Genomic DNA, 17,942 nt, shown 5'->3' with positions numbered 1-17,942 from the left:
TCCCAAGAGATTTAAAAGCTACACTTCAAGAGAAATTTTGCATTTTGCCAAAGGTCATACAGTATCCAGTTGCCTGTGGTTTCAACGCTTGGAGTAAATTACTTTACGTTATTACTTGTGCTTTTTAAACTGTAATCTGAAATTCACACTGGCACTAAAGGTTATAAATCACAAGTTATTTAATAATACATCTCTGTAGTACTGTGATATTTTCAACACTACTTTGAGCGTCATAAGTATTGCCTTAGTTTAGCTTGAAGATATTTCTTGTAATATATATGCAATCATTTTAGGTTCTTCTTTGAGATTGTAGATCATTTTCACTCAAGTCCTTCCCCTAATACCATCTGCAAGCAAATATCAAATCATGATTTGTAACTGGACAGATCCTAACCTGAGATGACATGTGACTGATGGTAAGAGGCATGCATGATGCATTGAGTGTACTGTTATGTAACATTCCCTTCATTCAGTCTCTCCTGTCCTTCAGTCATTTGATCACTCTAACTTCAATTTAAAGTTAAACAACAGGAAACCTCCCTCTCCCTTTGTATTTGCAGGTGTGCATGTAACATATGGTTGTGTGTCTGTGTGACTGTGTGTGTATTTCTTGGCGGGCCGTAGCCCCCAGAGTGTGTAGACTAATGTGTTTGTGTGAGACAGATTGAGTAATGTGGAGTCAGGCTCCATGATAAACTGAACCAAATGGATTTGGGCTGGGCCTGGGCTCACGGGCCGGGACTCACGGCATTCTTCTGCAATGATGTAGATGCGACATGCTTGCAACAATCAAAGAAAAACATGAATTTTTGCACAGAAAGGGTTTATGAACGCACTGCACTAAAGTTATTTTTGTGTCATCAGGCCAAGTTTTGTTTGATTTAGGATGGCAGAGCCTGATTTGGCAGGAAGAGGGATTAACCCATGAGGATACACGTCTGGTTTCACTTGGAGCTCATTTGGAGGACTACGGTGATGCAGGAGTTAATCAGGTTTCCTTGTAGCAATATACAGTTCTTTTGGGCATGTCTAAAAGTTAATTCTGACCCATGCAGTAAGCCGATGATTATTGTCATATAATAACCGATAACCGATAAATATGCCGATAATTAAATTCTGTAGTCTTTTTTTTTTAAATAAATAAATAAAATGGTAAAAAAAGTTTTAAATTCATTTTAAATTCAATTTTAAAAAGTTGTTTTAAAAGCTACAAGTGAATTTAAGCATCAGAGCATTCTAATGTACAGTATAAAAATATTCATTTTAAAATATGTGAACATTTTGCCAAATAGTGTTATAAAATTATAAGAATATGCAACGTAATGCAACATAACTATATTTTTGTTTTTGTTGTTAATATAATAATTCTGGCCTATGCAATAGTATGGCCCTTAATGGATAAATATGCCGATAATCAATTTTATAGTCTTTTTTTTTTTTTTAATAAATTGGCAGTAATTAATTTATTATTAATTAATGAATTAATTTGAAATAAATTTTAAAGTGTGATTTTAAAAGATACAATTGAATTTAAGCATTAAAACATTCTAATGTACAGTATGAAAAAAGATATTCATTTTAAAATATGCAAACATTTTGCAAAAAGTAGTGTTATAAAATAAGGATATGCAACAATAATTTCTATATTTTTGTTTTTGTTTCTAATATAACAATTCTGGCCCATAAAACAGGCCAATAATTATTGTCATATTATGACTGCTAACCGATAAATATGCCGATAATTCAATTCTAATGTGTTAGTTTGTGTTTTGTCTAAATAAATTTGCAATAAAATAGTGTTATAACATTCGAAGTATATGCAATGTATTGCAACATTCCTATATTTTTGTTTTTGTTCTTAATATAATAATTCTGGCCCATACAATAAGCCAATAATTATTGTAATTTAGTGACCAATTACCAATAAATATGCCAATTTATTCATTCAATTCTATAGTCTTTTGTCTTAATAACTTAGCAATAAATTGGTAAAAAAAAATTTAAATTAATTTAAAATTAAATTGTAAGAAGTTACTTTAAATGCTACAAGTGAATTTAATAATCAAAACATTCTAATGTACAATATGAAAGAAGATATTCATTTGAAAATATGCGAACATTTAGCCAAAAATAGTGTTATAAAATTATAAGAATACGCAACGTAATGCGTAACATAACATTCGTATATTTTTTTGTTTTTGTTCTTAATATAATCATTCTGGCCTACACAATAAGCCGATAATTATTGTCATATTATGACCGCTAACCGATTAAAATGCCGATAATTTCAATTCTTCTTATTTGAATAAATTAGCAATATAATTGGTAAAAGTTTTAAATTAATTTCATTTTAAGGTATTTTAAATGTTAAGCATCAACACATTCTAATGTACAGTATGAAAAAAAAATCATTTTAAAATATGCGAACATTTTGCTGAAAATAGTGTTATAAAATTACAACAATTTTGAAGTACTTGTTAAATGACAGCAGAGATGATCTAAATTGAGAAAATATGGGAAATGAGCATTAACAATAAACATCCAATAACAGCCAATATCGCTAAATTTAAAAATGTCAGATATCGGCTGTTAACCGATATATCGGTTAGGCTTTTACCCCGGTATCCACATGCTGTGCAGATTATCCTGCATTTCCTATATTGAATTTAATCCAAGATTAGTAACACACCTGGAAAAAGACAGAGTGACTGACACTTTTGGTGTGCGTGGGGATCTGGTCCAACTCCCTCTCGACCCGTTCCACTATCACGCCACTCGCATTCCTCCATTCAACCCCTCAAAGTCTCATTTCCTTCCAGATTTGCTATCTGACATAGAATGCCAGGTCTGATTCGGTGCTGACAGTGATATCGTGACAGATCCAAGGAATGATTCTTTACAGAAAGCGCCACATCTGGTCTGCTTCACTGATCTTCGTAGGAGATTGTGGATTTGAGCTGAGGCACAAAAAGATCTGCTCATAGTTTCCGAATGAACAAAAAAATATTTTTGAAGGATGTTTTCACTGTTTTTGTCCTTGCAGTGAAGTCAGTGGGGTCCAAAGCAACTTTTAGTTTTGGACCCCATTGACTTTCATTGTATGGACAGATACAGTTTGTACTACAAAACAATAATTACAACACACAAGCCCCTTACTGCAACGTTGAAAACCCTGAAATCAGGAAACTTTATGTGGACCATTTGTGGGTTCAAAATCCATGTAATGTTTTTCATGACATAGCAGCCGGCCCTGTGGCTGCGTTGACTGAAGAAAGGGACAGGAAATGTCAGGCCATGAGGCCACACATACGGCATGTGAACCATCGCCACAGGGGGACAGAGAGAGAGAACTGTGAGAGTGCAGAGGGAAAGTCAGGACTAAGGGGCGAGAAAAGAGGCAGAGAAAGAGGGTGGGAGAGCGGAGGGATGAAGTCATGACAAAGTTTTTAAGCTGAGCTTTGGGCCTCTGTAGCCGGCTGGAGTCTTCAGGGAGGGAAATGGAATATCCATTGTTATCCAGAAACCACAAGGCCAGAACACGTAAAGCAATATTCCCTATCCTGTATCCCGTTAAACCCACCTCCCTACTATCTTTTAGAAATATCATACACTTTCAAAGGACAATTTTAAGTGGATTTTTAAAAGTTAGAGATGAACAGTAAGCTCACATTCAGCTCTTCCCACATCCAATCAACAAACAATGGATTGAACCAAGACCCCACCCTACTTTTTTCCTTGTCCAATAATCCATTTTACATCACAATACAGAAAAAAATCATTCGTTCCATTACATTGCAACTTAAACTTTGTTTACATAAAAAAAAGGATAGAATTTGTTGGCGCCGATCGCCTTGTGGACAACGGGCATTCCGAGTTCGAATACCAGTTCGAGGACCTTTCCTGATCCCACCCCTTCTATCTCTCCCACTTCGCTTCCTGTCACATCTACACTGTCCTATAACAATAAAGGCTTAAAATAAAATAAATAATAAATAGCAAAAATAGATCGTTACAGAATTTAAATATTGACCATTTATCGGTTTTTGCCTGTGACATAGACATAAAAATAATGATCAACTTGAATTTTTGCATCTGTACAGTAATATCACATGCACACTAGCTGGGTTTCCATCCAGAGTTGCGAATTTAACTTGTGTGCAAAACTGGAATATCACGTAAAACATTTGCGAATATGCGCGTTTTCCATCCAACGTGTCAAAGAGAACAAAATCGTCACTTCTTGATTAACAACCATAAATATCACTAAGAAAAGTATCAGAATAAAATAATTTTCATATATAATAAATTATTTGTGCCTCAGACGAAAACACAATAAATGGAGTCATTGCTTTCGAAGGTTGCCTGTTGTTTGGGAACGCAGTCGTTTGATGCCAGACTTTGTTCGGGCATTTAAGATGTTGTTATGCTTCACAAGATTGGTCCACTACTGTGGGGCAGTTGTGGCCTAATGGTTAGAGAGTCGGACTTGTAACCCGAAAGTTACAGGTTTGAGTCTCAGGTCCGGCAAGGATTGTCGGTGGATGGTGGATGGTGAATAACCAGTACTCTCTCCACCCTCAATACCACAACCAAGGCACCCAACCCCGAACTGCTTACCAGGCGCCACAGCAATATGGCTGCCCACTGCTCTGGGTGTGTGTTCATGGTGTGTGCGTGCACTTGGATGGGTTAAATGCAGAGCACAAATTCAGAGTATGGGTCACCATACTTGGCCACATGGCCCATAGCGCAAAGTCACATGACTTCTTTGACGTGCATGGAGAAATTTACTCCACAAATGCATTTCCATCTCCCATTATTGCTTTTTAACTATTTTTGCATAAGTCAAAAACCACCTCAAGCGAGCATAAAATGTTCTTGCAAATTGATTTACTTTTTAAATTTGTTGTTTTTATCACATGCTATACGTCAAAATGTGCATAAAAACAGGGTGATGGAAACATAGCTACTGACTTGTGTGCTTCTTTGAGTGATCGAAGATAAATTGCTGACTTGCTCAGATCCTGTTAACACATGCATTACTTGGAGTCACTCTTCTAATCTCCATCTTTTGTATCCGGGCTTTTATTCACTCAAACTGTAATCCTGTTTTTAGTCGTAGTCATAGTCTTAGCCTTTCTTCAAAAAGCCTGAAAGGATTCCTTGAAACAAGCATTTGACCACCTCATGTGAGCATTTGTTACACAATATTTTATTTAATTACATTATTACGCATCAGATTTCAGGGTCAGGAACCCTTTCACAGTTGAGGAAGCACCCCATGCTCAAGATATACCAGCTGTAGAGAGACAGAGAGATATGAAGGTTATGAATTGCACCGGCTGTTGTTTTTTTTAGAGCATTGTCATTTCCTCTGCAGCTGGAACAGGCGAGAGGGGAAAACAACACAGAGAGTTTTGGAAAGCTAAACATTTACCCAGCATGAGTTTGGGTGTTCCTCTGTGGAGCATCACAGAAAACAAGATCAGGATAGATGGACAGAATCTTTTGTCAATCGGTTATGAAAAATAGCAGTTTTGGACAACTTTCTGGACAACCAGGTAAGGGGTAAAACTGAGTAGTCATGCAAACTTTAGAAGCAGCCATTCAGAATTCCAGTGTAATGGACCCTCAGGCTCATGAAGAGCTCTGAAGTATGCTGAAGTCATGAAAGAAAGGGAACACCACTTTAAAACTCAATATTGAGTCTTCTGGACCACCCAGTGTCTAAAAGACCCCCAGCGAAGGAGCTTATGGAGACTGTTTAGAGGCCAGACCTCATTGCAGAAGCCATCTGATGAACATTCTGTGAGTAAACAGTCCTGTTTATGAAATAAACAACAGAAGTGTGGCTTGATTGGGCTCCAGGCCTCGGACAGCTAAGTAGTCCTGATCTCTCTGTAAGACTTTCAGATCTTTGTTGCATCTAAAACTGGAAGTTTAAAGATAAAGTATGCCTCTAATGGCATTCACATTTTTTTCTATCCATTGGTTGAGCTGCCAGGCCACTCAAACTGATTGCAAAAAAGTCTACTTCAGTTTGCGTCAGGACTCTGAATGAAAATTCTAGTTGTTGACTCTAGAGATTTACAGTATGGTGTATAATGCAATACGTCAGGATCTGTATTATGGACTTGCTTGCATTTTGGCAGGTGGAGAGCAGAGTTATGGAAGCTATTAACATTCTGTGGCTACATGTGGACACTTGTTTATTTTTCCATATGTGGGTGGGGCAGGGAGAGTATTGCACTGTCCGTCATTGGAGACAGAGAGAGGCTCTCTGAGGGGGCCTGAACCCCTCCGCCCTCTTCACTCCGCCGAACAAAGAGCAAAGACAAACGAGTGCTGGGAGTCAGTGAGGTGGAAGAAGAGAGGCATTAGTACTGGTTGGATGGGTGGAGGGATGGCAACAGTGAGGAACAGAAAGAGATGGAGCAGGGGCAGAGACTTCCCAGTCCAATATTTATAATCAAGGAGGGAACTTGTCTAGCAAGTATAAAATCACTACTTGCATCTACTCTTGACTAAAGTCCTGGGGAAAATTACACTATCCAGGCTGTCCTTAAAAGATCTTTCCACTGACCGTCACCAAACCTCTTTCTACCATAATGGACACAGTGTAGTGTTTAATATCTCCTTGTGTATGTTGTAAATCCATTTCAGGGACAAAAAATGTGGAAATATGAGAGTCATCCACCAGTTCTGAGCTCACACAATCCATACACTGCTCAGGACTGAGAGAGGGAGAGATGATGCCTTAAACAGAGACAGGGAGAGAGAAATAAAAGAGAAACTGAGATCATAGAGACTGTATGAAAGTGATATTCTCCCCATTGGTCACTACTGAGACGTGAGACAGTCTGGAAGGTTTTTATTGGTTTACCAGTGACCAGTAAATTCAGACACACGCTGCCTCACCTTTAAAAAATCCTTGTGTCTCATATTCTGTCTCTTGATCTCAGGGTTTCTTCGTGGCTAAAACATTCATCTGACCAGGTACGCCAGTAGCCTGTTTATACATTTACATATGTGTGGGAGAAAGGTGGGAAATGCAAAGAACATTCAAGAATGAGGTATTGATAATTGCGTGTGGAAAATTGTCCTGAAATGTTAGCTAAATCAGATAAAAACCTTAAATCCTTGAATGTCCCCAAGTAATAATTACATCTGAGAAATACATTGCAGCATTTGCAGTATGATCTTTCTCTCATACTCTCTATTTCATTGTTCCTCTCCCACTCTATGAGGCTCGTTGAAGCTCACATTTTGTGACACGTTGTCTTGTGACTCAACCCCAGCCTGTTGAGGAGAGCTGGGTGATTTGGCTCAGCATAGATTCAACACTCAAAAAACATTTCCCTAGCACAGGATTAGATTTCAGCCTCTTGGCCTTTAAGGCATGTGGGATCCACACCCAGCACCTTTTATGAGAACATATCTTCATGCTTGAGTTGGCATGGTGAAGGTGGGTGATTTGTGATGGGCGACTTTGCAGAGAGGAAACATTTTACAACCTGTCTGGATCACCTCAGCACCATCACGGGTGTAAGGTATCAAGGGATTTTACAGAGTTTGATCCAGTTCTAAAAACTTTCCTTACATTTTTTTAGGCCACATCCTCACTTTGTTGCTACAAATGACTTGCCATCACAACATCACGTGTATGTGTTTACAGTTAGCTGCAGGGAGAGATCCTTTGAGCAGTCAGTACCATCCTCCCCTGAATGGTCTACACTCATTCATTACTTCTTCACTCCATGGGATGTTGAAGGAAACAGCTGGAAGGAGTGACCTTTAGTCCTAAATCAACACACTGGGAGGGATACAACTCATATGATGGAGCACAACCTACTCCATTGAAAAGGCACTGACGTGCCCCCTCGGACCAGCTCAACAAAGCTTGACTGTGACAGCTGTGTGCATTGGTGGTCCATTGTCAAGGCTCTTCCTGAGGAACAAATTTTCCGTACTTGTGGGCAGGATCACTGGTGAAATTTACAGTGTCTGGGATTAAGTTTTTAGAAGTAGGCCTGCTTGTCTGCAGTCCCAATGAGTAGACTATATCTAGGAACTCAGTTCTAGGAACTAGCCAGCATGGTGGTTTCTAGAAACCAATTTCCCTCTTGGGCCATTTTCCTGGTTGCATTTGCGCTGGCAGCAGAAACTCTGAAGCAGCCAATGTTTAGCCAGTCAGCGAGCACTGGTAGTTCCTATAGAACTGTTGTAAACCCTTATCTGAAGTAGGAGCTAATTTAGTTCCCCCAAAGTTCCCCCCAGTTTTACTACAACTAGATACATTCCTAGTTCCTGCTGTGTGAACCATTCTAAAAAGCGGGTACTTCCACCAATAGTTCTAGGAACTATGAAAAGGTTCCTTCTGTGCGAAAGCCCCTATAGAGACTCTCCATGTCCTGGACAATATTCCAGGTTATCCACCCCCTGATGACAATCCCTGTTTGTGGGAAATGGGATGACTCAAGTTTATTTTATGTTGCATATAATTGTTTGGACTTGATATTGTTCAACTTGATGGCAATTATTTCCTTAATGTTCTAGAATTTTGGACTGGAATTCAAAACTGAAAGACGACTTGTGAGTTTAGGATTTGTTGATTCTGAGTCACATATTGCTCATGCTTCAGTCTGTTTGCCTGTCATCCCAGTAGACAGTGCAAACTCTGGCTGGATGCCTGTGACCCTGCAGGATCCCTTTGTCTGTCAGGAAGTTTGGCTCCTTGCTTTCTGTCTCTTCAGTTCTCTTGATCTGCCCTGTCTGAACTGCGGGGACGCATCACCACTCAGACATTAATGGCTGATTGCACAAGCAATAGCAAGTATTCTTGTCCCTACTCTATTTAGTTGTCCTGTTCTCCTTCCGAGGTTTTGCAAATCTAGCAAATCTAGTGACAGGTCCTGTTTTCCCTTGAATGGACAAAGCAACTCCCACAAACTCTTATATCTGGTTGGGAAGAGCTGATCATGAACTGTAGTACTAGCTGAATGGTGTTTAGGCAGGAGGCAGTGCTGCATAAATGGATTTGGCAGGGAAAGTGATGGCTCCCGCTGCTGGGTGAGTGGACGTCTATGGGTCTCTATCTTGGCCTTTACTGCTGGTTCAGCTTGGAGCTGACCTTCTGCTCACTTCACGGGGGCTCCGGAATTTTCCAAACCCCTGCCGATGGGTGTTTAGCATTGATACACAGTGGGGCATCCACAGTTCTCTCAGAGAAATGGAGAAATAACCACCTCAGTGGGGACTTGATTCACTTCCTCCAGCTGAACTGTCTTCTATTAAAAACATGCCAGATTGGAGCAGAGCCTTGCAGCTTTCAGTGCTAGTTAAAAGCTCATTGATAATTAATATATTATCTTCAAAGCCAATGTTTAGCCACAGTTTCCTTTCATCATAAAGAGATCAATTCCAACCTTGAGTATTGAGAGCCACTGTTTGGTTTCGTTGGCAATCCTTCTCAGTTTGCTTTTTCCCAGTTTTCCCTCAGGAATTAATTTGCTTTTCATGCACCTTGCAGCCATATTCTCCAGTCAGTTACACCTCTTGGCTACTGCAGTGGGATTTTCTGCCTGGATAGCTAAGTTAGAAGAGCATCATACTTTTAATCTGAGGGCCCAAGGTTCAAGTCCCTGTTTGGGTGAAGGGCCGTCATCTTGTGGGCAGTTGTGGCCTAATGATTAGAGAGTCGCGTGTTCGAGTCTCGGTACTGGAATAGATTGTAAATTGGGTGGAGTGAATGTCCAACACCTTCAATTCCATGACTTAGGTGAGCAAAAATGGCTGCCCACTGCTCTGGGGGTGTGTGTGTGCACTTGGATGGGACAAATGCAGAGCACAGATTCCAAGTATGGGTCACCATGCTTGGCCACACATCACTTCCTTTCTTCCTTTCCTGATTGCAGGATCTGAACTTTGGTTGAAACCTGATTGCAGGAGCTGAACTTTGATTGAAACCCCCATCATTTTTTGTCTTACTAGAGCAACCCATTATTGCACCTACAACCTTCGCTGATCAGCTGCATCCAAACTTGCTTGTAGCTTCACTATTCAAAACAAGCCCAAAGTGTTTAAGCCTTTCAGAAGGCTCTCTTGCCTTTCAGATGAGACCTCCTGAATATAACACATTTTTTTTCTTCAGCTGGGGGGAATTCCTGAGCAGGACATGACGACCGCGTAGGAGAAAGTTCTGCATGATTCCTTCACTCAGTCTGTGTGTTGAAAACACAAAGAGACCCAGAGGAAAGAAAGCTTGTAATTCTTCTCAGTATCCCTTCATCCTACAAATTACTCTCATCTAGTGGCTGAAAGGGTCAAAGGTCAAGTTCATGACCTAGCATGTATTTGTTCACGCCTTTGGGACGCCTGTGAAAATCTTCACCTCTAGCTAGTTACTCGTAGCAGGTGGCTGATAGTAACGTCTTGATCTGGCGAAGGTGCGACTTGAGGCCTCGAAGGAAGACAGAAGACGGAAGATCATCCTATATAATTGCACGTTTGCTCCATTACTTCTTAAAGCTTTTGTACACATGGTTTATGTTATCGTGTGTTTGAGATGTTTTCTATATATGAGTCCCTTGAAGATGGTAAAGAGAACCATATGTGAAGTTTGAAGGAAGAGGAGGAGGGTACTTACCCAGGTTGATTGCTCTCTTAGGGTACGAGGTGGGGCCGCAACATACATCTCCACTGTTTGTGTTTGTCTCCCTGGAAACCTCTGATAGTTCGGCTGAGTGGACAGCAGATGTTTTGAAGTGTGTGTGTGTGTCCGCGCAGAGGAGTGGTCATACAAAACTTGTGAGAAAGTCTTTTGGCTCATGGGGTAATACATCATTGTCTCTCTCTCTTGCACACACACAGTTTCTTTTTCCTGGCTGTGTAATACCCTTCCAGGAAACAGTCGTCCCTTCCTTCATCCACGCAAGCTTTGATTGTTTCAGTTCAATATTGTTTGACGACAAGTCGCAAATCTACTGTCACAAGTCCTAGTCAAGGTCAGAAGTTCAGTGCCATTTCATGAATTTGCTGTAATCATCTCTCTCCTCTCTCTCTCTTGACCCTACAATGGACATGATGTGACTGTGAAATTAAATTTTTCAGATTGCAACAATGGCATCTGCAGATGTGAATGAGCCTCTTGTTCCCTTTGTCTCTCTAATATTCATGCTTTTTTTATTTACTCATTCCCGTGCCAGAAATGTTGAAATGGCTCCACAGGGACAGAGAGATGCTTATTATGCTGTGCTAAAGGTTGCCTATTGACATTCCATTCGTTTCGGAGTTCACCAAGTAATGTTTTGAACCTGGCCTAGCCAGATCAGATTATGCTGATATCATGTAATTAAAAAAGTTAGCTGAGATCTGGAATTTGTAATGGGAAATGGTCAGAAATTCACAGACTCTTGTTCAATTTTCAATTCCACTTGACGACTGTTCTTAATGGTTCTGTTAGTAATTCTCTTGGTCGTTTTAATAAAGGACAAATGGAAAATGATGACTTGTAAATTACTGGAGGATTTACATTGTGACTGCAACTAATTAGCCACTAATTGAAGTTATATGTATGTTAGTGATTCAGTTCCTCTAAAGCCAAGATTTCCTACTACGAACAGGTTTGATAGCACCATGTGATATTTACCATCAGGATCTAATCTGCTCCTCTTAAATGTCTCTGTCCCGAGGGGCTTGAACTTGTGTGGTCATGACATAGAGAGTCACAGCAGTGCCATGTGATACATAGCAGCACACAAACATCCTCTTTAACAGTTTATTTATCAGCTTAATCACAAAATGAGGCTTATTACACATGGGTGAATGGTTGTTTGATAGTTCTTTTGGGAAAGGAAGTTTTCAGTGGATCAGTAATATGGTGCTTATTAGTGTTTGTTTAGTTAGTGCATCCAGTGGTTCTTAAACTGTAATGAGTACCTGATGGTCTGAAAAAGACTCTGTGAGTCAATGAGTTGATTTGCAAATAAATAACACTATTAAAATTGACTAATTACCTCAGAACACTTAATTAACTGAGTGACTTAGTTACCGTTTCACTTCAGTAATGTGTGCATCAGTGTATGTAAGTTTTCAGTCTATTTTCTAGCAAAAGGAAGTCAGGTGATTTAGCAAAATCGTATACGTGCAAATAGCACCACTTGTTTTATTGTAAATGGTTGCCGTCTCTATTATTCAGAATTACAGCTTGACGTCTTTTTTGCGGCTTTCATGATCAAAAGAGCAATGTGTCTCTCTTTGTCATCAGCCATTACATAATCCCTAAACATGAATGAGAGAGTGAGCTAACAGGTTATTAGTATGAAATTAATGTTGGCACTACTTTATTCGGAAATGGCTTTGATCCGCTTTGAGAATAATAGGATAGCTAATTAAACGCAGAGCTGTAGCAAGATGAGAATGTACCGGCTTTTTAGTACATAAGGTTATTCAAGGAGGAGTTTCACAGTCTTGGGTAACTTCTTTGCTTAAAGTGGCTATATTCTACACTTATCTACTGTGCTGTTTTTATAGGTTTGCAAGTTTCCATAAATGGTTTGGGTGGATGAGGGAAGGGGCTCTTTCGATTGTAAACTTTAATGTATGACAAAACTGTACATCAGACTTTTATTTCAAAAGAGCAAGGAAACTCCTGTTTTCCATTAAGTTCTTTTTAAAGTCTGTTTTTGCATCCTGTGATGCTTGAAACAGATTGAATTAAAACAATCGGAAATCGGCTCTGAATTCAAACAGTTCAAGGTAAAACCAGTTCCCTTGAGGAACTTACTCCTGATAAAGCATACAATCACAGAGAGTTCACGGATGAGTAAAAACTACAGTGTTTGTCAAGCTGCATCCGTTGTTATTGGAAAAGTTTGTGCACCTAGCAGGAAATTTCACCTTTTACTCTTTGAGCAGGTCAGATTGTGGACAAAATATGAGGGTAATGTCACATTTATCCAGCCTATGTTTTAATATCCAGATCTATGTGAGATAAGGTTGTGCGTTGGTAAGTTTGTTTATCTATTGTGCATTTCCATGGTAATTGTTACAAGTTATGTTTAGAATCGGAAAAATGACGACATGCAAAGATAAAGCAGAGACTGTTTATCTACTGTGTGCGTGTTTTCAGGAAGGTTGCTCTTTATGTTACGCTTCTTACACTTGGGGAATTTGTTGACGGCTGTCAGGTTAGACTGCAAAGCTACAGGCGGATCTTGGCACGTGCTTGTACATCAGCCATGAACTTTAATGGCTGACTGACAAAGATGAAAATATGATACTGATATGCAAGAATGCCAATACCTTTGTCTACTGTAAAACTGTGTTTTTACAGAAGATGCATCCACTTGTCTTGTTTTGAAAGTAGCCTAGTGATCAACTGGGTGTTTTGGTTGTGATATTTTGAGATTCGGATGATTGTTAGCTGATATACACAGAATATAATTTAATAATGTAGTGCTGGGCAACGATTAATTGTGAGTAATCGCATCCAAAATAAATGTTTTTTATTTTTATAAAAGCTTGTTAAAAAAAAAAAAAAGCTTTATAAAAGCTATTTACATGATTTAATAGTTAATTTCAGCAATTTTGTGCCAGATTCATTTTTAATTATTTAGACTAGGCCATGATTAATTGCAATTAATCGTTGACCAGCACCACATTAAATTATATTCTGTGTATATTAGTTGCAATTAATCGCATCCAAAATTATTATTCTTTTTTTAATTTTTATAAAAGCTTTAAAAAAAAAAATCTTTATAAAACCTGTCTATATGATTTAATAGTTAATTTCTGTAATTTTGTGCCAGATTAATATTCTTAGACTGGGCAATGATTAATCACGATTAATCGTTGACCAGCACTGCATTATCAAATGATATTCTGTGTAAATTAATCGCATCCAAAATAAATTTTTATTTTTTAGAAAAGATCATAAAAATTGTCTACATGATTTAATAGCTAATTTCAGCGATTTTTGTGCAAGATTCATTTTTTTTTATTATTTAGACTGGGCAACCATTAATCGTGATTAATCATTGACCAGCACTGCATTATTAAATTATATTCTGTGTATTTTAATGATGATTAATTGCATCCAAAATAAATGCGTTTATTTTTTTAAAAGCTTGTAAAAATTGTCTACATGATTTAATAGTTAATTTCAGCGATTTTGTGCCAGATTCATTTTCTTAAACTGGGCAATGATTAATTGCAATTAATCGTTGACCAGCACTACATTATTAAATGATATTCTGTGTATATTAATTGTGATTAATCGCATCCAAAATAAACGTTTTTATTTTTTATAAAAGCTTGTAAAAAAAAGCTATCTACATGATTTAATAGTTAATTTCAGTGATTTTGTGCCAGATTCATTATCTGTTATTTAGACTGGGCAAGGATTAATTGCGATTTAATTAGATCCCAAAAAAGTTTTTGTGTACGTAATATATGCGTGTGTGTGTACTGTGTATATTTATTACATATAGATAAAGACACACACATACAGTACATATTTTCAAAATATTTACACATATTTACATTAAAATATAAATATACATAACATATTTTTCTTAAATACATACATGCATGTATGTGTATTTATGTGCATAATAAATATACACAGTACACACACACATATATTTTGTACAAAAAAAACTTTTATTTTGGATGCAATTAATCGTTGCCCAGTCTAAATAATAGAAAATGAATCCTGCACAAAATTGCTGAAATTAACTGTTAAATCATGTTTCATGTAGACAGCTTTTACACCAAAATAATGGTTAATGAAACACACAGGATTTTACTTTTAATGTGTCTTCATGTCTAGACCATGATATTTGCATTTACCCATCTATTTTTACTACTCCCGAGCTAGTTTACCTGATGAGTTCATTTCTATCCCTCAATACCAGAGTCGACAGTCTCTTTTAGATGCCGTTTGTGTGTGTTCATGATCTTATAAAATGCTTGAGATCACCAATTTAATGAGTTTGTCTCAGTTCCAAGTTTACCTGCAGGTTCAGTAAAAGTGTTTAAGTGTGTGTTTGTGTGGAAAATTTGTTCGACATACACTGTCTGCATTGTTCAGAAGTCAGGGTGGGTTAAATATTAGCCTCCGGCCACAATGATTCTGCCGTTCCCTGAGAGATCACACAAAAAGAGCCATACTATGACGAAACATGAGAAATGATGGCCTGATTTGATATCACAACAATGTGTGTGAGTGCAAAGCGTCAATTGCGGGCTATATTTTACAGTTTTTATCAGTGCAAACAATAGGTTTCACACCGAACGCAAACAGTTCCTTGACACTTAGCAGTGATAAGGAGCTATCAAAGCAGGGTTGCCAGGTTTCCACAAGAAAACCCTCTCAATTGCGGTTTGGAGGGAGTCCTCAGGTAAAAATCATGTATGGGGGCTAGAACACATTTTTTTTTGGCGGGGTTCCCCTTATAAAATCTGCATTCCTGGGGCTAAATACCACTTTATTGGTGTTGCGTCAACCCACAGCGGAAGTGTTAAAGTAGCCAAAAATACACAGAATAACCGCAGACCTGGCAATACTGTATTAAGATGACTTAAGTACGTATGAAAGGAATATCAAACTAAGTGTAAAAACCGAGTGCAAGACCCGGATGTCTGATACTAAAGAGGAAAGTGGTCTGCGATGAGGTCTTGTGTTTGCATTCCAACATTTTTGCATCACGTAATGTGCGTAGGCCTCGTACAATGGGATACCTGTGGGAAACATGGAGCAGAACCATCAGAGAAAGAGGGTAAACAGTGATGGCGTGTGTTTGTGTAAGACCACAGGGAAGTGCGCACACACATTTGCACCTGTTCTGTTGGTATTGCTCAAGTCAAATAGTAGGCACGGGGAATTGTGGGAAAAAGGGAGCGATAACAGGGCATAGTCTCCGTAAAATTGAGGCTTTAGTTCAGGCTAAACCACGAGACAAAGATTTTCCGCTCGCTTTTGCCTGGATGTCCTCTGGCTGTCAATCTGATTGACTGTCCTCCCACTGGACTTTTGTGAACTGTCTCATGGAAAGCATTTATTTATAGTCTGTCTGACTCGGCCTGTCTCTCTCTTTTTATCTCTCATTTCTGAATGAAAGTTATTGGTTCACTTTGGCTTTTTTAGTGTGTCTATGAAATTGCGCAGAATTTTTACATTTTCTTAGGTGGCAGGTTTTTTTGTTTTTATGTTTTTACTGTACTGTTGAATGTCTATGTACACAACAGTCATATAAGAGGAATGGTCCCTACTTCCCTGATGTCATCTGAGATAAGATGTGTGTATTGTACGTCTGAGTTACGTTTGTCTGCATGCTTACGTTGACAGGATAAGGAGAGAGAGATTTATGAGTGGGATATTTGTGTCTGACGTGTGTCTGCTCTTTTGATACCTGTTTTACCCGTTTAAGTCCACAAAAATGCTAAAATATCTACTGTAATATAATACAATATTTGTGGTTTTACATGTTTCTTGACAAAATATAGAAAGGCATAGAACACTATGCCATCTACCTGCAGATGCTAACTAGGCCATGCTAACCCTGACCTAATGTTCTAGTCGGGAATTGTGTTACAGACATATACAAACAAACTGACTAACAGAATACATAGGCTGTCAGAAAGTCAGTATGTGATTTAAATCTCCAATTTATCTCATTTATCTCCAACCCTCTAGATGGCAGGTGGTGGGAAAACAGTTATACAGTTTTGTTTATTAACTTGTGCTGGATGCTTTTGAGGCTAGTTTTTAAATTATAATTTATATTTAAACACTGTTGAGGAAAGTTACAGAATTTTGTTACTCCTTAAAGGGGTCATCGGATGCCTATTTTCCACAAGTTGATATGATTCTTTAGGGTCTTAATGAAAAGTCTGTAATATACTTTGGTTAAAAATTCTCAATTGTAGTGTAAAACAACACCCTTTTTACCTTGCCAAAATCAGCTCTGCAAAAATCATCCCATTCTGGTCAAGGCTGCTTTAAATTAAGGTGACCACCTGTCCCGCTTCGCGTTGTACCGCACAGCATTTTCACCCTTATCAAGTGATCTAGGACAACAGACGGAAATGGTCGAGTGCACACGGAAAAACGATATTCTCCATTCACTTTAACCAGTTAAAAAACAATCAATGCAGCTTTCAGACGCGACTTTCTGCTTATTTTAATTGTTTTTCTACGGTGTTATTTTAATGGCAAATGTCTAGAGCGCATTCTTGTAATGCGGGGCACATCAAAATGCGCAAGCACAAATCTCTTCTGTCGCAGGTGGATTCTCTTTACGCTCATAAAAATGACGCGCTTTCTTTCGCTTGCATATGTGCGCTCAGAAACACAGATCAGTGCATTTGACAATGGATGTAATCAGTATTTACATAGCATGACAGTAGAAAATGTATCTGTCTCACACGTGTCTTACATTGTCCCGCAAATTCACATCTATGTCTCGCAAAAGCCCTATTGTCAGGTGGTCACCCTACTTTAAATGCAAATGAGCTCTGCTCGCCCCGCCCCTCTCTTCTCTCTGTGGAGTGACGAGCTTGTTTACTTCAGCCGCATTTAGCCACGTTTAGCCGCTAGACTTGCTAACTAGCACATTTTTAGGAAAGGCGATCGCAAAGATTCATAAAAAAAAACCTTATACTCACTTATACTCTGTAAGTGAAGCTGGATCACGAATGATTTGCACAACCATAGACGGCTATATGTAGATCGGGAGGCGCATTCCCTTCACAAACAAACATAATCCACTGCATCTTCAGCAGCTCAGATGTTGGGAGTATATGACGACCACTACGTTCATTATTACATCCAGCAACACAACACCTTGATCACTCAATTCTTGTCTAACTTACATCCCTGCTCCGGCATCAGAACATGGAGGTTGGACTGTCACAACTGATCTTAGGTAAGACGCTCATGT

At 38.6% G+C, this 17,942-nt stretch overlaps 1 protein-coding gene across 1 annotated transcript in view; it reads right to left on the bottom strand.

The window, feature by feature from the left end:
- The window catches only part of LOC127153371 (NLR family CARD domain-containing protein 3), a 269,389-nt gene that overhangs the window by 106,705 nt on the left and 144,742 nt on the right, over positions 1-17,942 (bottom strand). Inside the window, exons 6-7 of the mRNA XM_051094435.1 lie at positions 16,134-16,152; positions 7,712-7,734 (exon numbers count right to left, since the gene is read on the bottom strand). Of these exons, the coding sequence (XP_050950392.1) occupies positions 7,712-7,734; positions 16,134-16,152 (42 nt within the window). The remainder of the gene's footprint in view (positions 1-7,711; positions 7,735-16,133; positions 16,153-17,942) is intronic.

This window comes from Labeo rohita, chromosome 22 (assembly GCF_022985175.1).
Source record: "Labeo rohita strain BAU-BD-2019 chromosome 22, IGBB_LRoh.1.0, whole genome shotgun sequence".
NCBI lineage: Eukaryota > Metazoa > Chordata > Actinopteri > Cypriniformes > Cyprinidae > Labeo > Labeo rohita.
The sequence above is the reverse complement of the archived record's forward strand: the minus strand, read 5'-3'. Positions and strand labels throughout refer to the sequence as shown.